The 24,642-nt window shown below is 35.2% G+C and overlaps 1 protein-coding gene across 1 annotated transcript in view; it reads right to left on the bottom strand.

Annotated features, from left to right (window-relative positions):
* Positions 1-9,551: 9,551 nt before the first annotated feature.
* The window catches only part of LOC150093206 (aldehyde dehydrogenase 1A1-like), a 92,481-nt gene continuing 77,390 nt past the window's right edge, over positions 9,552-24,642 (bottom strand). The window contains exons 9-12 of the mRNA XM_090413413.1: positions 19,660-19,982; positions 15,320-15,394; positions 13,477-13,516; positions 9,552-9,751 (exon numbers count right to left, since the gene is read on the bottom strand). Of these exons, the coding sequence (XP_090269539.1) occupies positions 9,719-9,751; positions 13,477-13,516; positions 15,320-15,394; positions 19,660-19,982 (471 nt within the window). The 3' untranslated portion in view covers positions 9,552-9,718. The remainder of the gene's footprint in view (positions 9,752-13,476; positions 13,517-15,319; positions 15,395-19,659; positions 19,983-24,642) is intronic.

Raw genomic sequence — 24,642 nt, 5'->3', positions numbered from 1 at the left:
TTCCCAGAAGTCTTTGTGTTGTCTTCACAATTTTGGCGATGTGACCCCTAAATTTTAGATCCTTATCCACTATCACTCCCAGATCTCTTATTTCCTCTACTTCCAACAATATATTTTCACCAAGCATAAATTCTGCATCCCATCTTTGTTTTCCAAATTTTAAAACCTTACATTTTGCAACATTGAACTCACATCCCCATTTGCTTGCCCAATCACTCAATTTATTCAAGTCTTCTTGCAAGGCCACAACATCTTCACTACTCTTTATGGTTCGTCCCAACTTTGCATCATCTGCAAACAACTGAATATCTCCATCCAAATCTTCGCCAATATCATTAATATACAAGTTAAATAGTAATGGCCCTAAAACAGATCCCTGAGGCACTCCACTAGTGACTTTTCCTTTTCCTGGATATTGCACCCCCCATACAAAACTTGTTGATACCTATCAGATAGCCAGTCTCCAATCCAATGCACTAATCTAATATCCAACCCCATCTGCTCTAGTTTGACTGTCAACTTATCATGAGGCACTATCAAAAGCTATTGCGAAATCCAAGTATATTACTGTGTATCCTTCTCCTCTGTCCAAGGAAGCAGTCACTTTATTGTAATAAGTAAGTAGATTACTAAAACACGACCTCCCTTTAGCAAATCCATGCTGTCCATCAAAGATTATACCATTGTTGTCAACCCAACTCTGGATCCTAGTTCTCACAAGCTTCTCCAACAACTTAACCACAACACCTGACACACACACAGATAGGCCTATAGTTTGATGCTTGAGTTCGATCACCTCCTTTATGAAGTGGCACAATCTTGCCCTCCTTCCACTCTTTAGGGACTTGACCAAGTGCAAGACTCGTATTAAAAAAATATGTCAAGGCAGGTGTCAACTCTCTGGCACATTCCTTCAGAATATGTGGTGATATATTATCAAGTCCCACAGCCTTATTAACATCTAGTTTACTCAACTCCCCAAACACCTCTTGCTCACTTACAGCCAGTCTCTCCTCCCCATCATCAACTGCTCTTAATCTCTCCATGAAGTCACATTCACAAGATTGAAAGATCTTTATGAACTGCTCATTAAGTATCTCCACCACACATTCCGCAACAGCTGTCTTTATACCATTTCCTCCAATCAGTGTCATCCTTCCATAATCATTCTTTCTTTTGCTGGCTACATATCGAAAGAACTCCCTAGGATTCTTTTTAGCTTCATTAGCGAACTGCTGTTCATACCTCTCTTTAGCTACTCTCACCAACCAAGCCACTCTCCTTGCCTGGTCTTTGTAGAACTCATGAAATTGGTTACTTCCACTTCTCTTATGCTGCCTCCACAATGCCCTTTTTCTCTGTATTGCATGCTTAATCTCTTTATTCATTCATCTCACACCTAACTTATTTAACCTTCTCACCCGTGGTATACATTTAGACATTGCATCCACTAAATATTTTTTGAAAATCCCCCAAGCTGCATTGATCTCTTTTCCAGCTAACTCCTCATTCCATGCTACACCTGCAAGCTGTCTCCTGAGCTCTTCATAATCACCCCCCTTGTAGTTCCACATATACCCTTTTTTCACAGGGGTCCTTGCACTGCTGGCAACCACCCAAGTAATCACCTCATGGTCACTTTCGCCAATTGGTGGATGATTTGATACCTCATTGATAATTACATCCTCCGATGAGATGACCAAATCCAAGACCCTTAATCCTCTTTTGCCCTCTGTTACATACTGTCTGAGGTAGTTATCCCTCAAAAACTCATTTTCTTTACTTCCAGTTGCTATCTCTTCATTCCAGTCTATATTGCCATAATTAAAATCACCCATAATGATCACCCTTTTCTTATTTACTTGGCTTATTTGACTATACATTTCACTATCACCACCATCCACATTACCAGGTCTATAACAACATCCCACCAAGTATTTGATTCTATTCACCTCTATCTCACACCATACTGCCTCAAAACCACTGGCCCCATTTCCCCCTTGCATCTCTACCTTGTATGGACATAACTCTTTCTCTATCATCAATAGCACTCCCCCTCCCTTTTTACCCCTTCTGTCCTCACGAAACACATCATACCTTTCCATCTCTATTCCTGTCAGGATGTCATCCTGACATCCTAACAGGAATCAGGATGTCATCCTGACATCCTCATCTAACCATGTCTCACTTATTCCGACAATCTCTGGGTGCACAGACGCAATTAGTGCAACCATTTCATCCGCCTTGTTTCTTATACTTCTAGCATTGTAATACAAACACAACTCATTTCTGGATCTACAGCTAGTTCCACTGATACCACTCACTCGATGTGATCTCTCCATGCTGGACTGGGGCCATTTCCCTTTCTGCTTCTTCATTTTAGAACCCTTTGCAATTCCATCTGTTTCCTTTTGATCCCTGATCATCCCATTACTTTCCTGCCTACACATTCTCTCACCTCCTCTTGGAGCATCCACCTTTCTCACGCTGTGTATCCCTGTCCACCCTGAGCCTCCCCGTTTCCCTGCTCCTCTTGCACACCCATTCTCTCATTATCTATACTCATACCACTCACTTCCACATTCATTTCCACTCCTTCAATCTCTCCTGTCTTACTCTCCTGCTCTTCCACATCACTCCCCTCTCGATCTGATTCATTCTCTCTATTCACTTCTCTACCTTCCAGCAGCAGTCTCTCCAAGCGACTCACACCATAACCACTCAAATGCAGTCCATCGCTCCCATACAGCTCACTTCGTCCCTCAAACTCATTCCACACATTAACAAACTGTACTCCCATCTCCTCACACATTTCAGCCAGAATATCGTTCATAATCCTTGCTCTCCGCCTCATTTCACCACAATCATACCTAGGCAACACACTGACCACCCTTCCTGTCACACTATTCTCCTTTATCTTTCCAAGCAGTCTCCTGACATTCATTTTGACATGCTCTTTGTTCTCTCAAATCATTTGTACCAATTAATACAATTAACTCTTTTGCTCGTTCCCGCCTCATGTTCAATGCCTCAATCACTCTACTCATTTTACCGCCTGGAAAACATACCTTGTGCATTTTATCCTCTAGCACACCTTTAATAATGGAGTCGCCATACAACGCCACTCGCTCATCTTTTGTTAACTCTTTCATGCCATCATGATTTATTTTAATAGTTCTGACCTGCATTCTCTTAATTTCATTCCGCATCCATTTCATTTCTTGCTTCATCCAATCCAATTCACCTTCTGAACCTCGCCACACATTCACTCTATCATTAAATCTTTCTAACTCTCGACCCTCTCTTCTCATTTTCCCTCTCATTCATCCTTCTTTGTTTCCGTACTTTCGGTCCAACATACGTCCAACTTTCACTGTCATTCTTCTCACTTTCACTCTCACATATCTTTCTTTGCGTCCAACTTTCGCTATCATTCTTCTCACTTTTACTGTCATTCATCTTTCTTTGGTTCAGTACTTTCGTTCCAACATGCGTCCAACTTTCGCCATCAGTCATTCTTTTTTCGCTATCATTCATTCTTTCGATTTTTTTTACTTGCGATTTCTGCACCACGCCATTTCTACTTTCATTCGTTCTCTCAATTTCGTTTCTTTCCGCCTCACTTTCGTCCCTTTTAACATCCATTACATTTGTTAAATCGCTCTTTTTCTTTTTTCCTGATTTTTTAACATTTTTTCGCCTGTCTTTCCCGCCATCCTCTTTCAAACATGCACTCATGACACAATCGGTACTAGCACTTTCTGTCATCAACTTCATATTCGCATTCATCAATTCCTCGTTCAGGTCACATTTCGCACACACCCTTCTTCCATCCGCACTAAACATCCACAAATCATTTATGTAATCGAAGGAATACATATAACAGACCTCACACTTAACGAACCTACTGAAATCCAAATTAAAATCATGGAATGACAATGCAGCCGCCATTTTTTTTTCTCTGCAGGTTACTAGGTCTAATATTAATGTTTTCGTATTTAGTTTAAGCTAGAAAAAAAACCCCACACTAATAATATCGGTAGCGTACAACGTTTACAGCCGCTCTTACTTAAACAATTACGCATATATACTTAATTATTCCTAGTAAAACTTATCTGAATCAGGAGCTCTTCAAAGCACGTTCGTAGCGCTTGACCCACTAGCGCCCTCCTTATAGATAAGAATGTAAGAACTGAAATAGCCATTACTTTGGGTTGTAGGTCACAGTTATGCAATAGCATTAATTTATTACACACAGGTTTAACAGATACTAAAATTCACTAAAGGCCAGTCCTTTATCTTTGTATATCTCTAGATCATATTAGCTCATGATTAGGAACCAGCTTTAATTTTGCCAATTATGATTCAATTATTTAAAAGTATTGTTTGTGCATCACAGTAGAAGTGACGTTTGCATCCTCTACTCTAGGTCACCCAAAGATAGACTTAAGTTCTAGTTTAGTTACTGACCAAAGAAATTTTTTTTTCTAAGTCTTTCTTCAAACGGTTCATGAGTTAGTCCATCTCTGGCACAGACAATTGGATTTTTTTCTCTCCTGGAAACGTTTCATGTTATGTAAACTGTAGACATAGTTAGTGATAGTCTTGGGCCAGCATCTTTGATTGGGATATGTAACTTTGGAGACCGAGTGGGTAGTTCAAACTCCACTAGGTCTAAAACAGCCTTGTCTATTCTCTGTAAGGGAATAAAAGGCATTAGCTCATTTTTTTTAATATTTAAAGTGGTTTACTACCTTTACCCTTCAGTAAAAATTTTGCACTGTTGGAAATGTTTTAATTTAAGTGGCGCCAGCAAACGATTTCAAGCTTATGTAAGCTTTAGAAATATGTGTATTTTTCTAATCCCAATTGACTTTAAATTAAATCAATGTTATCAATAATGATGTTCTTTATTGACTGAACTGAATGAGCTTAACCTCCGAATTAACAAGTTCATTTGCTAAAATACAAGCACTATGAGAAAACATGCATGACCCTTCCAAATCCACTTCAGATGTAGTCAAGTTCCAATACCATCGCTCACTTCCATTTTCAGTCAGCAAAACATCATCTACTTTTCTTTGCAGAAACAGTACTCATTTCTCAACTTTGGTCGCATACTGACCGATTTTGACTTGAGTGGTACTCTACTATTTAGATCCCAACAAGGACCAACTTTTCCTTTTTCATTGTGTCAGTTGCTTTTTCTAAAGCCTCAAAAAATTCCTCCACTTCTACCTTAGTAGAACCTTCTGTGGGACCATAGGCACAAATAAGTCTCATTGTCCAGTTCCCCATTCTCATATTTGCCCACATTACTCTACTTGAGACTGACTGCCATTCAAGAAGATTAGCCTCGTATTTTGTGTTGAATACTATGGCTACTCCTTCTTTTCCTTGATTGTCATTGCCTGAATATAACATTTTGTATTTATTGCTCAGAAAGAGCTCACCAGTTTTGGTCTTTTTTGTTTCAGTCACCCCTATTATGTCTATCTGGTACTTATCTAATTCCTCAGCTAGCTCCATTTCTTTGCCATTCAGGCTTCTTACGTTGATAGTACCGATCTTTAACTCTGGTGATGTTGAGTTGGGGTTTGTTTTCAGATTTGTTCCAGTAGCTGACTTTTCGCTGTTCGCCCTGGTTCCCTGGCGAAAACAACGGGGGCCTTGTTTAACCGGGGCGACGCCCCAGCCGGCATGAAATTTTGTCATGTTGTACCATCATTCTATATTTTGGTTTAACCAATAAGAATACAATTTGGTCGGCTAAATCCCAAATTGCCAGCCCATCCTCGTCCGTTCAGTATCAAAGTAGATACCCAACAGGGTGCACCACGAGAAGGTGAGGATTTGACATTAGGTCAGAAGCCCTGGTCGGTTCTCCGCATTCCTTTAAAGGCTATGTGGAGGTCTCCTCTCAGTTATACAGCTTTGACCCTTAAGCACCCCCTTATGTTTAATCATCCTTATGTTCCTAATCATCCCAATTCCTTATGTTTAATCATCAATCCACAATCAGTGGATACAGCTGCCAGTTCTTCTGTTAATGTTAAACCAAAATCACTTGAAGTTTCCATAAATGGGTTTCTAATCTAATCGTATTGTTCAGTGATGAAAAATAAGAACTCAATTTTTCTTCTAAACTTGTTAAATGTTCAACTATTATTGGAAGTGTTTCATTTAGGCAAGTGTTACTTACCAATGGAAACATTTCCAAATTGCCTTCAACAGCTTTTCTTTTCCAAATCTAGTTTTCTCTGAAACACTTTCATTTTGTCAGTGGATGTGAGAATATTTTCTTCTTTCCCTTGCATGCTAGTATTCAAAATATTGAGCTGCTGAAGTATATCAGCCAAATACTGTAACCTGGCAATCCAAAATTCGCACCAAAGGAGGTTACAAAAATGCAATTATTTCATCTCGTCAAATAACGCAAGAAGTCCTTGTCGTAGCTCATGTACATGGGTAAGTATTTTCCCCCTTGACAGCCGCCTCACCTCAGTGTGTAAAAGCAGCAGTCTGTGTTGTGAATCCATATTGATACAAAGCTTTTCGAATAAACGCGATTTGACAGGTCTTGTTTTAATAAAGTTTACCATCTGAACAACTTGATCTAAAACTTCTCTTAATTTTTCTCCCAATGTTTTTGCCATCAAGGCCTCCCTATGAAGAAAGCAGTGAGTTATGATAACATTCTCATTTTGTTTTTTTTACAAAAGATGTAAGGCCCTTAACACAGCCTACCATGGATGGGGCTCCATCTGTACAAAATGCCTACACACAACTTCCATGTTAACTGCCATTTATCAAGATAACTATTCAAAATGTTAAAAACGTCCTCACCTTTTGTAGACACACTTAATTCTTTGCAAAAACGAAACTGATTTACTATTTGATCTTCATTAATAAACAGATGAATGCTAAGAGTTGCGCCTTGTTGGTAATGTCTGTTGACTCATCAACTTGCAATGCAAAATTTGAATACAAGTTTATTACTGCATACATTTTTCGATATCCGAAGACATGGGTGCTGTGCTTGTTCACAGATCAAAAATGCACTAGCATGAAAATCTCTGAACAGTGTTTGGAGTGTTTTAACAATAATAAAACTGATATGCATCAATTTATTACTATGGATGAAACTTGGATTCACCATTGCACACTAGAATCCAAACAGCAGTCAAAGCAGTGGACAGAAGCCGGTTGTTCAGTGCCTAAGAAGACAAAGTCTGTTCCATCAGCAGGAAAGGTCATGGCATCTGTGTTTTGGGATGCTAAAAAAATGGTATTTTGTTTATTAATTATCTTGAAAAGGGTAAAACAATAACTGGCGAATATTAATCCGATCTTTTAACCAGACTAGATGAAAAAATTTGTGAGTAAAGATCTGGTATGCAGCAAAAAATCATCTTTCATCAGGACACCTGCCCACAAAGGTGTTTTGGGCAAAGGAAAAAGTAAGGAATCTGCACTATGAATTGTTGGACATCTACCCTATTCCCCAGATTTGGCTTCCTCTGACTTCTATCTCTTCCCAAAACTAAAAAAACTCTTCCTCGCTGGTCAGCGTTTTTCTTCAAATCAAGAGGCGATTGCAGCTGTAGAGATGTATTTTGCAGATCTTACTGAGAATCACTACAGGATAATGGCACTGGAATAAATGTATTTATCTTAAGGAAGATTATGTTGAAAAATACAAATAATTCATAGCACATGTGATGGGAGATGGCTCCTTATCTCCCAACTGTGCAACTAATGCTGAGGTTCCACAAGGCTCTGTTCTCACCCACTCCCTTCTGCATCAGTGAACTACTCCAGTTGACTGCCAACTGAACAGTTTTGTTTATGACAATACATTGCACTCATCTTCAGACAAACTTTGCTCTTCACAAATTGCAACTTAAGAGTATCCACCTGATTACCCCTCAATTCTTCTCTCCAAGCCATTCTTTGGAATCAGAGAACCTCTTAAATTTCAAATGCTAGCAAAACAGTCCCGACTTATCCCCCTCCCTTCCCACATGCACACAAAAAAAATTTTAGTATTATGTTAAACATTTAAATCTTCAGATGAGATTTTTCTTCTTGGCATTATCCTGTCAAACCTCTTATAAAGACATTACAACCACTGTCTCCTCAGCATTTAAAAAAATGCTAGTATTCTTAAAAAAACAAACTGATGCACCCATTAGAGTTTAGGGCCATAAGATAGTAGCAGCTCTCTTTTCTCCCCCAGTTTTGGTGGATAGCAGTATAGTAAATTGCCAGTCTGGGTAGTTAAGCAGTTAGCACATCCACTCCAACATGCTATGGGTTCAAATCCAATCATGTATTACATTAAGTGGGTTGAGAGCACATCCCTGTCTTACCTCACTCCTGTCACAAATTCCTATTTTCTTTAGAGGTTTTGTCCCCCATGGATACAAATATCTTTCACATAATGCTTTACACTGTGCATTCCACAGCACTTCATTAAAGGCTTTCAAGATTTAAAAATCTTGAATGAGTTTCTATTCAATTATTTTTTTCACTTGTCTGCACAAGGGAGGAATTTTATCCTCAATACATCTATTTGGTCAGAGGTAACAGTGGCTTTCGTCTAACTGCTTTTTAAGTCTTAGTCCAGTTCCCAATTATACTAAGTTAGGAAATTGTTATGATGATTGCATAACCTGTTATCTTCTTTAATAGATAAAGACTGAGTGGGGTAAGGATTAGATAATCTGGAAATTCTGCTCCAGCAATCAAAACATGGAACTTTTTAGACTTCAAAAAAGTAAAGTAGTAGCCGAAACTTGACACTATCTGAAACATCCACAGCAGGATTAGAACCTACATTCTACTTGTTGGAGAGAAGATACAATTCACGCTTTCAAGGTATCCTTGTACTTTCAGCAAAAAAGAAAAAAAAAAAAGAAGAAAAAAGTAGTAGTAATATTACTTTTTTTTGTACTGGTGTGATACTATTAATCTACATTCCAGGGATATGAATGCAGGATAGTAAAAAATGAACTATGATGCATTGGTGGATAAGGCTCCCAAGCAAAGCATAATTATTTTGCTATTAGGCCTCTCTTCATAAAAATGAATTCCTTCTATTCTGTAAGAACGAAATGTTTGTCAACTTTTTTTTTTTTTGTATAGAAAATTAATTTAATGGAAGTTGAGTCTAACATCATGGTTAGAAAAGTTTTCTAGCATAAAAAGTAATTTAATGTTCATAAAATAATACCTTAAGCAACATAACCTGACTTAATTTCATTCACTGCACATCACTTATGAAAAGTAAGTAGTCAAGATCTTTTTTTTTTTTTTTTTTTTTTTTTTTACAAACTTATCTAAATTGATGCAAATAGACTTGCATTAGGTTTATTTGCTCTTTCATTAAGGGACATGAGAGGCAAGCATTTCTCTTAGATTCCAGTTACCTTGTATGATACAGCTCCAGTGTTTTGTTTAATTTAAGAGCAATGTTTTCTTCTTCGCTTACTCAAATATTGTAAACATGCTATGGTTCCTTCCATGAAATCATAGAAGGAAAAAATCTCTCAAAAATTAATGTTATTTTATTTGATCCAAAATTATTTTTTTAACAGAATGCCATGATAATGATCCAACAACAAATTTGCATTTAAAAAAATACGTAACAAAATAATTCTTAATTATCTTTAATATAGAAATCGCTTTCTTCAGATTCAAATATGGAAGTCATGATTTAGGAGTTCTTCTGTGGCATTTTAATAGTCACCTAAAAAAAGCCAAAACAAATGTTCAATTACATATTAAATCAAGTGAATTCATAAAAAAATAAAAATATATATATAAAAAAAATTAAGTATTCATGGCATTTCTTAATCTCCCATACAAACACTACTTTTTTTTTTTTGGTTGTACTTTTGAAAAACCACTAAAGCCTTAAGCAAATTTCGTAAGTGCTGGTACCACATCTTTCCACTTTCAGTTCTTTAGTCTAAAATATATTTAGTTAAGCATTTATGTTTATATTTTATAAACATAATATTTTAAACACTGTTTAAAAGACCCCCCCCTCCCCATCATGAAAAAACACTTGACACTAACATTACCTCAAATTTATTGCAAATCTACACTGCTTATCTTATTAAAAACAAAAAGAAATTCATAGTAAAGAAGTCTTAAACATAAAAATTAGATACAAAATATATAAGTTGCTTAAACCATCAGTGGTAAAGATGAACAAATGAATAACTGAAAATTCAAAACAGCCATTTGCTTAAATGGAGAATGGTTCTTTGTGAGGTCAAGAGTTCTAGATTAAGAACTATTGCACTATTAGGCTCACTCATTCACACTTACATACAAATAAGTTTTTAATACAATTAATTTCCTGTATTTTTGGCACAAGTCCATCACTTAAACTAATATTTGAATCAGAAGCTTCAACATTTTCTTTGAAAATGCACATTCAAATTTATAGTGTTGCTTCTATGTATTCGTAAGAGCTTAGTACCAAAGGATCCTATGGCTAATGTTATTAATACCATGTTCTGTAGGGCTGAAAACTTGACTTGTTTAGTTCAATATAGGATTGTGTCAAGAAATACTTTGTGAAGGCATTTATCCAAAATGGGATAAATTGCAGTTTCTCTAGAAACAGACAGTTATATTTTATCTTTTGGAGAAGGTATAAATTAATTTTTATTTGGTTAATGGGTTTGTACACAGCTAAAAGATGGAATTTCTTTAGGATATGAGCAACATGTTTAGAGGTTCCCTGAACATAGAAATTCTAAGAGACACCTCTCGGACAGATTACAGAAAACAGTATTTCCTTAATTTCTCAAAATTGCTGTAGCCATTTAAAAGCAGGTTTTTCTTGATGGGGAAGATTTCCTGTTGACAAGATGCTGCTGAAGAACAGACTATGCCACCCTTTGGTAATAATGATTTTTGCAAAGGATGCCAAGCAGACATCTGATGGATATAGCAGCCAGAGAATGCATCTGACAGAAGTAGTGAGCAAATTGTTCTCATTTTATAACATCACGAAAGGATACTTGCTTGATTCTAAAGGTGAATTAATGTTTTGAAGGAAGATGTTTAGCTCTTGATGAGTGGCCTTCCAGATAAAACATCTAAAGGTCTGGGTATTATGACATATCTTTTCTTCTGAAGGAATGTTGGCTAGAGGAATACGATACTAAAAAGTTGGCTCCTCTCCAAGTGTTCCAGAAAGCAGTCTAATGCAAGAGGGATAGGAACATTCAAAGTTTTTCCTTCAGTTAGTATCATATAAACCTGTCAAGTGAAATAGACTGCACTGATCACAAGTTTAAATAAGGTTAGCAACATCATTCAGAAAAATCGATATTGTCAGAAATGAAGTTTCTGGAAGTAATAGGCTGGTGTATAAGGGACATCAAGAGGAAATTTTTTTTGTAGCCAAGCAAAACAGGCTGCTACTGAGTAACTACAAACAATGTTTTTGGGATAGACACCCATACTGTAATCAGATGATCCACCACAAACCAATTAATTTATTAGACCAATTAGTCTTGGTTTATGTTTATAGTAGACTATATATTTATCTGGTTAGAGCTCCACCTATTTATGTGTTTTCCTAAAATATACAAAAACGTGCCCTTACTGTCCAATAGTTGATTGTAATGACTCCCACATATTACCCAGCTAAATTTCTTTCCGATCTCCTTCATAACCTTATTCCACCAGATCATGCATTAAAAATAGCACCAGTTTCAAAAATAATTGTTTGTTGGCACCAAAATAATGATCTTCTGACATGGTATTCTTATTCACCAATTTACTACCTTCAAGAAATTCAATTATTCTTACAGCAAAGCTTTCCCAGAAAACATTGTTAACTCATTTAAATCTGACAAAACAAGTAATAAAGATACAAATTCAATGGACAATTACAAGTGATGTTACCTGAGCACAGTAATCCACATTTGGATTACTGTGCTCAGGTCTGGTCACCTGGATTCCTTGGAGATGAGGAGGCTGTGGAGAGGGTTCAGAGAAGAGTGACCAAGTTGGTGAGTGATATAAAAAATGCTCCCTACATTGATAGATTGAGAGCTTGTGGATTGCAGAGATTGGTTGATAGGCGAAGAAGAGGGGATATGATAGAAACATTCAAATTACTAAAAGGTTTTTATAGGATTGATGCAGGGGAAATGTTTCAGCTGTGTGATAGTGATGGAAGAACAAGAGGTCATCTCTGGAAATTAAAGAAGAGTGTGGTTAACAAAGGTGTCAGAACAAGGTTTTTTGCCTGGAGGGTGGTGAATGAGTGGAATTCATTGCCTGACTTTGTTGTGAGCTCTTCATCTGTAAATGAATTCAAGAAGAGATATGACAGATATTGTTTTGCTAGCTTGGGTCTCCCACGATGAGTCTACTGACTCCATGGAGATACCCGTAATAATAATAATCTCTTGTGTATTAGCAGACTATTTTTCCTTAGAGAGGGAAAAAAAAAAATTAGTACCATATTCCCTTAACCTAGTGCTTTTCAACCTTTTTCATAATATGGGACACCTAAACTAATTATTAAGATTCTCTGGCACACTAAAAATATATTCTTTTAATTTTTTTGACGATCTGGCAAAAATTAGGCATATTTTTGATTGATTTACACACACAAGATACTTATCCTTTTTTGCTCCAAAAAAATTTAAGCTATATTTTTGACATTGAGTAAGAAAAACAATACTCAAAATTATTTTTTTAAATTTGTATTCGTTTTTCAAATGAATAATATCCATGTTAAAGGAATACTATGGGATAAAATTAACTGAATGAAAAAAAACTCTTACCAGTTATCTTAAAAATAAGATAATTAAATGAAGTTATTTATGAACACATTTATCAAAAGATTAAAGCTAATTAACACACTTAAACCGATTCACCAACCATAAGTTTCGTAAAATATAAATAAGGGAGCGTCAAGTATGGATTGAAGACCAGACACTAATAAATAAATGCGCAAATTAAATTATTTCTTTCAATTAAATTTATTTTCATAAATCTCACAGCACACCAGTTTGAAAATCGCTGCCTTAACCTCATCTCTGGTTTATTTTGTGGATGACAACTTTGCAGTCTGATCATATTCAAACTGAATTGAAATTTTCAAATAAAATATTCCCTGTGCAACCATATTAAAAGTTCTTATTTACTTACTGAGCTGGCTGACAGTTCGTCTTTATGAATGAAAGAACTACATTGTGTTTCCTATCACTAACAATGAAAAGAGCTTGTAGCTTTCATTACAAGTGGACAGTAACAAAAGCCGATTTATTTTGTGAAATATGTACTGAATATCATAACTGATGATAGTCAGCTACTTATCAAACACCAACTATTAATCTATGCTGACTTAATGATGAGCCTAGCATGTACTCAATGTAACTTGAAAATGATTAAGATATTGGATGATCAGAACTAAAACCTAAAGAGAACAAAGCTTACCGTTTTGATTTCTAGATATTCATGCAGACAATCTTCTCCACTAAAAAATAAATAATTCAAATTATTGAGAGTTCCATTCTAAGTGTCATTCAAATTAAATACTAGTGAAAATTTAAAACACGCATGCACTATATTATGATAAGATTGCTAATTCAAGGTAGTGGCATAAAAAAGAAAACAATATTGTAACATAAGAAGCAACACAATCATACTGCAGCAAATTAAAAGATGAATCTAAAATCAAAAGCAAATTGATGGCTTACATAGCTGCAGATATTCAACAACTTATAGTAGCATCTGCACTCAGTAATCAAGTGTCATGAATGTAATAAATTTCATGTTTGCATATTATCCAAATATGGTATCAGAACAAGGCCAAATTTCTTGAATGTGGTTTTAGTACTAAAACTTACTCCCAAACAAGACAGTTTGGGAGTAAGGAATGTTAATGGGTTATAATAAATTTAGTTTAATCCTTTATCCAAGTGTGAGTAAACAAAGTTTGCACCTGAAAGAGAGATGACCTTGCTAACTTCTGCCTGGCTCTCACTGAAGAGACCTCGATAAAAGTCTAAACTAGTCTGGGTAGTGGCCCTTCCCTTAATGCATAACATTAGACATATCTGCAAGGAGATGGGTTTTGCATTATGGGAGATACTGAGATAGGAGTGATTGTTAGCTGGCTCCACCTTTGCAACGAGTTGCCTGGTGTTGTACCACCTTACCCCAGTCCTGAAGATACTTTCAGGTGCAAACTTTGTTTGCTCACACATGGATAAAGGATTAAACTAAATTTATTATAGTCTAACCAAGTGAAAAATAAACTTTCAATGTTAATGGGCATTTTTCCCCTACCAAATAACAGCAGAAGAAAGGAGAAACAGGTTCGATGGGCTGCATTTGAACTAAATATATAGACAATGAACAACTACTACTACTAGTGTTGCAACAAAAGTTGTGGGGAAGAAATGAAGGATGCCAGTTCTTGGAACAATGCAGAAGAGAATATAAAATTTTTGGAGGATTCAGTTCTCACAAAACAAAGCAGTGTGAGAAAATTTAATACATTTATGTAAACAAGCTGTATTTTCAAAATGGGTTCCAGGCGATTTTTATTTTCTAGGTCTGTGGAGGTGGTCAATGTGGGAAGCTTCATTAGCCTACACAGAATGCCTATCACTCACTCCTTATAAAATCTTTTGCTGATAGTATTTAACTATACACCCTGCCCCACTCCAGCAATTCATTATATTTCATTTATTTGGATTGCAGCCATTGAAAAAGATTAGATAATTGATTTTTTTTTTTTTTTTTTTTGTTAGAAAGCTTTTCAAGAAGCAAATGAGCTTGTGATGCTAGGATCGGTGTAATAATCCAAGGAGAGGAAGCCATTTACCATGACAATGAATGACCAGGAAAAAGCTGGCAATCCCAAAAAGGTAGCTTGGTTTTGGAGAAATAAAATTCTAATAGTAGTTGGGAATTCTGGATGGAATAGGAGATGGCCATCAATCCCAATGACAATTATTTATTTTGTTATATAGTTTGGATCAGCAGAACAGATATGGTAAGAGGAAAAAAAATCACCAATGTAGGTCATCCCCATTTGGCACCAATGCAATGCCAGAAGAATAGTCTAAAGGCCACATCTGGTCTTCATAACAAAAGATACTGGTGACCAAATGTGGTAGTAGGCCATTTTAGGCTCAGCAGCACATGTAAGATTTATCTTTTCCCATCTAAAACAAATAGGATGAATAAAACAGTAATATTCTAGACATTATACATATTGATAAAAAGCAATTAATTAAGCAAAATTTAGATTAATTGTTAAAATACTTACAGTTCTCTTCCTTGTCCTGACATCTTGAAGCCTCCAAATGGAGTCTGCACAACTACGGCATCATAACAGTTAACCCTGAGAAAACACACACACAAAAACTTAATTTGCTATGAAAACGTGGTACAAAAATAAGCAAACTGTAAAACAGGCAGGAAAGTAGAAAATTAACTTCATTCAAGTAGTGAATCTATAGAATAGATTACAAATTATGCTATAACCACTGAAACCATGCTGTGACATTAGAGTTTAATTTAAATAAGGAATGCTAATATCATGGGATCCAGATGAATGAGTGAATGTATAATAAAACAGAAAGTAGAACACCAAACTTGCAGTAATAAATATCTGTTTAATATAACTAATTCAGACAAGTTTGTGGTCTTTGATCAACTTTCATTCCTAATCAGAATTCCAAGGAAAATGGAGAGATGCCATCAGAATATGTTACAAATGAATTTAACTGGTTAAGTATATTTTTAGATTTTGGTTTTGTTAAAATAAGAAGCATCTAACATGCCTGGAATGAAACAGCAAGCATAGTGACAATGCAGAGGAATTTGCTTGGCTGTTAACATCTTTCTTGAAGCAAGTACATTGAAATCATGTAAAATCAGAAGGGTTAGAATTTCCTCAGTCACAAATCCTGCACAGATGTAGTTAGTTTCAAAAAGGCTTTATGTTGGCAGTAGCACTTTCTGATTTTAATAAGTATAGCTGCATTAAGTTGCTTAAAATTTGGGAGACTAAGATTTTTTGGTCCAATAGCCTAGATGTTTTTTTCTCTAATTCAGAATGTGTTAGTTCTTTCTTATTTCATTTATTTTTTTTTTTTAATCTCATTGTTACTTGAAATATCTTGCTAAATCCAGTAAAATATTAAAATTCTTCCACACATCTGACATTCTTATACCAAGATGAGACTGTTTTATTTCATTGTATCTCTGATACTCTTATCCAAGATACAATGAATGGGACAAATATTTAAAACTTACAAAACAGAAAAGATTAATATCAGTGAAACTACTTAATTTTAATTCAGAAACCAAAAACTAAATTTGTAATATAGGCATGCCTTTAGACTTATGTGACCAGATGTACAGCATTTGAAATATTTTATTCGCCTTAACAGAAAGAGTAAACTACGAACATACATTAGTTGTTTATTCTGAGGAACTTTTTTATGTAAAATTATTTTTTTATTATATGCCAAAGTTTTAAAGTCAGACAAAATTATCGTCGTCAATCAATGTAATCTAAATTTATGTAATACCAATGTTTTATGTTCTGTTTTTACTACTATAATTTACATAGTGTATGTTTACTGCATGTAATTTGTAAAACTATTACCTATTTTTACTGTGCAATTCACAACCATCTGTAACAAATTGTAACTGGGATCATAAAACAAAGTTTAGATATGATATCCGTTGGTTTTAAATTTCATTCATAAAATAAAACAATTACATGTGCCAACAAAAGCTGCATTTTCCTTTTTTTTTTTTTAATAATAAAAGGTAATTTAAGTTATTGTTAGTTTGAGGTCTTTCAGTACTTCACTCATGTCGATACAAAATCCATTGTGGAGCAAAAGGAAACCACGAAACGATATATTGACCATGGTTATAGTAACGGTAATTTAAAGAATGATATTTTGTTGTACGTTTCAAAATTAAAGTTTTGCCTGTACATATAGTATATAGAATTACAATTGTTTCTGATATCATAGATCCCAGGTATTTGCAGAAGTGATACTTTGCTATATCTTTTTTTATGTTTAAAAATTGGAAAGTTTATAATTATTTTAAAATATTTAATTATTTTTTAATAATCAGGTTTAAACCATGTCAGTAAAAAGAAAATGAAGGGATTGCAAACTGACAGATAATTTAAAAAAAGAATATCCGTTTATTAAGGAGTATGAACAGGACGGATATGTTTCATGTACAATCTGTTTGGGAAAATTTTCTGTGACCTCTGGAGGAAAGCACGATATCACAAGATATTCAGCTTCTGATAAGCATAAAAGCTCTACAGGCAGCTTCTTTATCTGTAAAGATGACCAATTTTCTTCGTCAAACTGAATTTGGGATAAAAGAGAAAGAATTAGCGATTGCAGAGGCCATGTTTTCTTTCCATACCATATATCACAATCAAACTTTTAGATCCATGGACTGTACATCAAAACTGATCTGCAAATTATTTGACAGCAAATTCACATGCGCAAGGACAAAAGCAGAAGTTATCATCAAGAATGTATTAGCACCACACACTTTGAAAGAGCTTGGTAAGGAATTACAAAATATAAACTTCATATCTGTGTTTTCTGATGCATCAAACCATAAAGATATAAAACTTTTTCCTACTACCATTCGTTATTTTGATTCAAAAAATGGTGCGAAGAATAAGATTATTGATTTTGTGTCCCCTACCTGGGGAAACTGCAGAGCTTATCAACAATTCTATCTTAACTGTTCCTGAAAAAAACAATTTATCTAAGAAGGTTGTTGCATATTGTGCTGATAATGCAAATACCAATTTGGTAGTGTAGCTAAAAATGGTAACAATGTCTTTGCAGAAGTTTAGAGCAAAATATTATTCGAGTAGGTTGTGCAGCTCATATAGTTCACAATGCCATTCAAACTGCTGCTGATCTTTTACCACTAGACATAGAGCCTATTGTAACAAAAATTCATAGCCATTTTGGCATTTACACTGTCAGTAGAATCTTTGAAAGAACTCTGTGAAGAAGCAGAAGTTGAATATTACAAAATACTAGGCTACAGTAAAACTAGATGGCTAGCTTTAATGCCCATGATTCTGAAATTATATAGTCCATTGAAGTCATATTTCTTATCCCTTGATAAGTGTCCAAGAATAATTGAACTCTTTTTCAATGATAATACCTCAGTTGTGGTTAACATTTCTTCATACTCAGGCATCAGTATTTGAGGCAGCAGTCAGAAACATTGAAGAAAATAATTGTACAATAACGGAAGTCTCAGAGTAACTTGATAAGCTAAAAGCAAAATACAGAGAATGTCTCGAATCAAATCGCGTTCCTATTGGATTAAGAGATTTAAGAATTTTAAAAAATATTGCTCATTTTTCATGTTAAAACTTTTTATAGTAACTGTTTGGGATATTTGGACATGTGGTCATACCAGTTCCTGGAAATTAAAACATTTAAATGGGTGGACCTTAAAAGTAGGATATCATGGCATGATTTTGAGGCATTGTTGGAGCATATAGATTCTAATTTTAGAAAAAAATCATGGAATATGAAAATAACCTTTTTGATGAGGTTTCTTGTTTAAAGAAAGTATATAATTGATTCAAAAATGGAAGGAGAAAAAAAAAACTCTTACAGGAGATATTTGTGTATTTTGAGAAACAAAAGTGCCTTATGGTAATAAAAAAAAAACTGTGGAATTTGCCCTTTGCTTCCTGGGACAAATGCTGTTACAGAAAGAGTATTTTCAGTTGTGAATAAATTATGAACTGTAGAGAAAACACAATTAAAACTTGAGACAATAAAGGCCATTCTTATTGTGAAATATAATATGGTTGATTCCTGTGAAAATTTTATGAGCGAAATATCAGAGGATGAATTATTTATAAGAATTAATTCTTGCGAAAAATGTTTAAATTGTTCATTTGGAGAGTTTTAATAGATGTTCATTGTATAAGATAAATAAGTTGTGCGATATTTACTTTTGCATATATCATTATGAATTTAAATAAAAGTTGCTTTTAATAAATATCTATTCATTGTATAAATAAGTTGTTTGGGATATTTACTTTTGCATCCATTGAGAATTTAAATAAAAATTTCTTTAGTTTCTTTAGATAGTTTAGCAGTAACAATATTATTAATTAGTAATAATAACAAGAATAAAAGCAGAATATTTTATTGAAAAAAAAGGTAGGATTATGTTTCTATTTGGATAAGAAGAAATACAGCAATTTTAGAATATAGCCTGGAGGGAAGGCAAACCTGCAAAGCAGGAAACAAAAGTTATGCAACCAATGGAACGTGTCCAACATTGGTCCTTGGATAATCTGGTCACTATACTTTAGACCAGTATAATCCCATCAAGTCATGCAATAAACAAAGTGAGTTAATAAAATGCTCTGTTTAAGCAAAAATCAAAAGCATCTTAACAGATACATTAATTAGAGTATTAGACTAAAGTTTAATTTATTTTTAATTTAAGGTGAATTTTTTAAATAAAAAAAGACTATTAGAATTAAATTAATATGAATGGATCAAAATATATTTTATAAATATAAAAAACTAAGTTATCTGTAAAAAGCCAATATAAAAATAATAAAATCATTACCAAACACTTCCAGATTGAACACCTTGTGCAAATGTCAGGGCAGTTTCTATATTACTTGTGAAGACCCCTGCTCCTAATCCATAATGAGTATTGTTAGCTCTAGCTATAACTTCATCTAATGTTTTGAATTTTAGAATTTGCTGGACAGGTCCAAAAATTTCTTCTTTGGCAATTCTAAGATTGTCTGTAACATTGGAAAATATTGTAGGTTGTATAAAGTATCCTTTAGTTCCAACACGGCTACCTCCAAATTCAAGTTTGGCACCTTCTTTTTTGCCAGATTCAATAAGTTCCATTACTTTATTAAACTGTACATCATCAATCTAATAAATACAGAATGAAATATTCAGAATCCAAAGTCAAGTAATTATAATAAAATGAAACAGAATAAAAGCAGTAATAAGGGGGGGAGGGAATGTACAAAGAAAACAAATACCCAAGTCTAGGGGTAATGACTAACCTTATATTCCCTGTACTTATATAAATAAAATTTTAACATTTTATATTTAAACCCATCACATTTTAATTTGTAGAGAAAAATGTATTCAGGTTTAATGTGTTTAATAATGGAAACAAGGAATGAGAAAACTTGTAAGTCACAAGTTTGTGTGTTTGAAAATTAGCATCCTGAAAATAAGCTAAGGAATCCATTGATATGAGTAGTTGCCATAAATAAAAAGAAATTTTAAACTTCATTGGAATTAAATTTCATTATGCTTAAAATCTAAAAATTTCATTTAAAAATTTTATTGCAAGTCATGATTCTCTCAAACTAAATACTATATTTTATATATCACAAATTGCTAGGTTGATTATTGTCTAATACTGGAAATGACAGGTTTGTTTGGAACAGTTTGTTTTATTTATTATGTTTTTTTTTTTAATTCTTTCTAAGTCCCATCTAGCACACATCATATGAGAACTTGAGTGAAAATATGTTATGTCCCTTCAGTGTAGGGCAGGTGCATTTTCACAGTGTTTTCTATGTGGCATTTCTTTTTTTTTTCTTGAAAGAATTTTATTTTTAAAATTAGTATTTGGACTATCATTTAAGAAAATCTTTAATAGTATAAAAAATCTGATTACCCCCCCCCCTTTTTTTTTGCTTTACACAAATCTGCTGGTTTTTTGCATATAATATGAACAGGTGTGACCACATTTTCTGCAAATCTGAAATAGATTGTCAGGACACTAGTTAGATACTGTATTTAGAGAATAATACAAAGTTTTATTAGTGTTAAGACCCTATGAAGTCTGACTCATTTAGGAAATCCCTTTGTCACACACAGCTCAAGCCATGCATTAAAACAGATTCAAATCGTCTGCAGACAACTCTCAGGCAAGGCATTCCAATCATTCATAACTCTGCATACAAAAAACCTGCTTCCCTCTCCTGTTCACACCTCCTTATACATCTTCCAGGGATGACCTCTTGTTCTCTGCTATCTCCTACCATTTTATGAAAAATCTCTACAACACTGATCTAATAAACAATCCCTTACCAACTTTTAAGTCTACCATATCACCCTTCTCCCTCCTATCCATTAGATTCTATGAATTGAATCCTCTCAATCTTTCTTCATATTCAATATTCCAGAGATCAGAAATTACCTTAGTCACTTCTGAACACTTTCTAACATCTTTGTCCTTCTGAAAACCAGTAGCCCATATGTGCACAATGGAACAAGAATCTCCTTACTCCTACAGATCAGTGTCCTCTGCATCATTTCCAGAATTCATGTTGGAGGCTTAATGGATTATATACAACACTCAGAAGGGATTAAAACAGAATTTAGTACTTTCTATATTTTGTCTCAGTCACTGAGACATCTTCAGCAATTACAAAAAAACTAATGTAACAAACACAAATACCACATAATACTAAGCCCAACCACATGGATGACATTAAAGTCCTATCGAGGTGGAGCACCATCTAAGGGTGGTTGTAGGTGGCCTGGAATGCAAGGTGGAATCTCTGATAAGTATTTCCCAAATCTTAGGAAGCTTAATGCAACCGTATTTATTAAGATTTGGTAGATTTCTGAGAGCTGCTGCTGATTCCAAAAAGAGTCTTTTTTTTTTTTTAATTTGCTGTGGTGGAGCATGGTGGTTTTTTTCCATGAGATCCTGTGGGCTGTATCCAAAACATGGTCAGCCAAACCTGCCTGACCATAGTTGTGGTTGCAGATATATGACTTGTGTTCCTCCAGGCAGATGGTTGCTGATCTTCCTGTCTGTCCAAAGTACGGGTATGGCAGCTTACAGAAACAGGGTACTTTATAAACTCCAGGCACTGAGAGAGGAGGGAGCTGATCTTTTGTCAAACAGATAAGGGTAGCAAGTTTGTGGTGAGGCTTAAATGCTGTGTGTAGGTTATACTTTTTTAGAATCTTGGCTATTTTTTCAGATGTAGGGTATGGTATTTTTAAACTCTTTCTGAAGAGAAGACTGGGGAATGGGGGAAGAACCGATTATTTTTTTGATACCGTGATCACTGTAGCCACTGGAGAGGAAAGTGTTGTGTATGTGGTCAAGCTCAGTTGTAAGGGCGGTTCCACTGGAACCAAGATTGTGGGCTCTCTTGGTTCGAGTTTTAATAATGCCATATTGTTGAGCAGGGTGGTGGTGGGAGAGTTTGTGAATGTATTTGATTATGTGCATGGGTTTTCTATATACAGTGAAGGCAAGTGTACCGTTAGGAAGGTATGTAACTAAGGTGTCTAGGAAGGGTAAATAATTGTTCTTTTCCTTTTCTATTGTAAATTGGATTCTTGGATGTAGGGTATTGAGGTCACTGAGAAAGGAGTCTAATGTGTCTGGGCCATGAGGCCAAAGGGAGAACACATCTACATATCTTAGCCAGATAGAAGGTTTGCGAGGGGCTGAGTCAATGGCTAGTTTTTAAAAATCTTCCATATAAAAATTGGCAAGGGGGGGGGGGAACCCATGGCGGTTCCACTCTATCTGCTTGTAGATTTTGTTCTTCCAAGAAAAATAACCAGAATTGATGGCAAAGGAAAAGAGATCTAAGATGTCAAAAGGAAAAACGTTTCTGAAGAGTGTTAAAAAGGTATCAATTAAGGGAATATTGGTAAACAATGAGGAGATGTCAAAGCTTACCAATATGTCTGTGTTGTTTAAGGTTAAATTTTCTATGAGTTTTAAAATGGGTAGAGTTTTTTTTATATAGGAAGTGGAAAGTCCAGTGGGGAGGGGAGGGGTCAGAGAGTTGGCCAGCTGTTTTGACAATTTGTAGCAAGGTGCATTAGTGGCATCTACTATAGGTCTTAGTGGGGAATTGGATTTGTGGATTTTGTGGTAAACGTATATTTGGGGGAGACAGGAACAGAAAGGTTCGAGTTTTTTCGTTACATCCGAAGGCCAGGAAAGGCATGGAGGAGTGGAAAAGAACAATTGTTTACCCTTCCTAATGGTACACTTGCCTTCACTGTATATAGAAAACCCATGCACACAGGCAAATCCATTCAAAAACTCTCCCACCACCACCCTGCTCAACAATATGGCATTATTAAAACTCTAACCAAGAGAGCCTACAATCCTTGTTCCAGTGGAACTGCCCTTACAACTGAGCTTGACCACATACACAACACTTTCCTCTCCAGTGGCTATAGCGATCACAGTATCAAAAAAAATAATCAGTTCTTCCCCCATTCCCCAGTCTTCTCTTCAGAAAGAGTTTAAAAATGCCATCACCATACCCTACATTCGTGGCACATCTGAAAAAATAGCCAAGATTCTAAAAAAGTATAACCTACACACAGCATTTAAGCCTCACCACAAACTTGCTACCCTTATCTGTTTGACAAAAGACCAGCTCCCTCCTCTCTCAGTGCCTGGAGTTTATAAAGTACCCTGTTTCTGTAAGCTGCCATACCCATACTTTGGACAGACAGGAAGATCAGCAACCATCTGCCTGGAGGAACACAAATCATGCATCTGCAACCACAACCATGGTCAGGCAGGCCTGGCTGACCATGTCTTGGCTACAACCCACATGATTTCATGGAATAAACCACCATGCTCCACCACAGCAAATTCAAAAAAGAGAGAGAGAGAGAGACTTTTTGGAATCAGCAGCAGCTCTCAGAAATCAACCAAATCTTAATAAATACAGTAGCATTAAGCTTCCTAAGATTTGGGAAACACTTATCAGAGATCCCACCTTACATTCCAGACCACCTACAACCGCCCTTAGAGGGTGTTCCACCTAGATAGGCCTTTAGTGTCAACCATGTGGGCTTAGTATTGTGTGGTATTTGTGTTTATGTTACATTAGTTTTTCTGTAATCCCTGAAGATGTCTCAGTGACTGAGACAAAATATAGGAAGTATTAAATTCTGTTTTAATTCTTTCTCAGTGCTATATACAATCCATTAAGCCTCCAACATGATGTCCTCACAACACTTAAGCCTCCACACATGGATTTCCAGAATTCGTTATGTTGTCCTTACAATTTTGGCAATTTGTCCTCTAAATTTTAGATCCTTATCAACCACTGCTCAAAGATCTCTTTCCTTCATTTCCAACAATATATCCCCACCAAGTGTAAATTCTACATCCCATCTTTGCTTCTCAAATTTTAAAACCATACATTTTGCAACATTGAACTGGCATCCCCACTTCCATGTCCATTCACTCAATTTATTCAAGTCTTGTTTTGCTTGTATCTACACACAGCATCCAAAATGTAGTGTTCTTTGTCACGTTTGTTTTCATTTATCATTTTATTTCAGATTGGAGTAAAAATCTATATTCCTGTGAATAAGGTGAATCTGGCCTTAAGCTTCTGTGATTTGAATTGTTTGATATTTCTAGTAAGAACCAGAGTTTTTTTCCCCCTCCCCCAACCAATTCAACAGCAGCCCAACAACAAGCCATGTTTGATATCTCAGCACAACATTCACCATCAATTTAATGATATTTTTATATATGGCATTTTACTAATCAATCATAAATGAGGAA

This window comes from Typopeltis vanoorti, chromosome 24, assembly GCF_054136105.1.
Source record: "Typopeltis vanoorti isolate ZY-2024b chromosome 24, IOZ_Tvanoo_1.0, whole genome shotgun sequence".
Lineage (NCBI taxonomy): Eukaryota > Metazoa > Arthropoda > Arachnida > Uropygi > Thelyphonidae > Typopeltis > Typopeltis vanoorti.
Note: the sequence above shows the minus strand (reverse complement) of the source record. Positions and strands in the feature narration are given on the sequence as shown.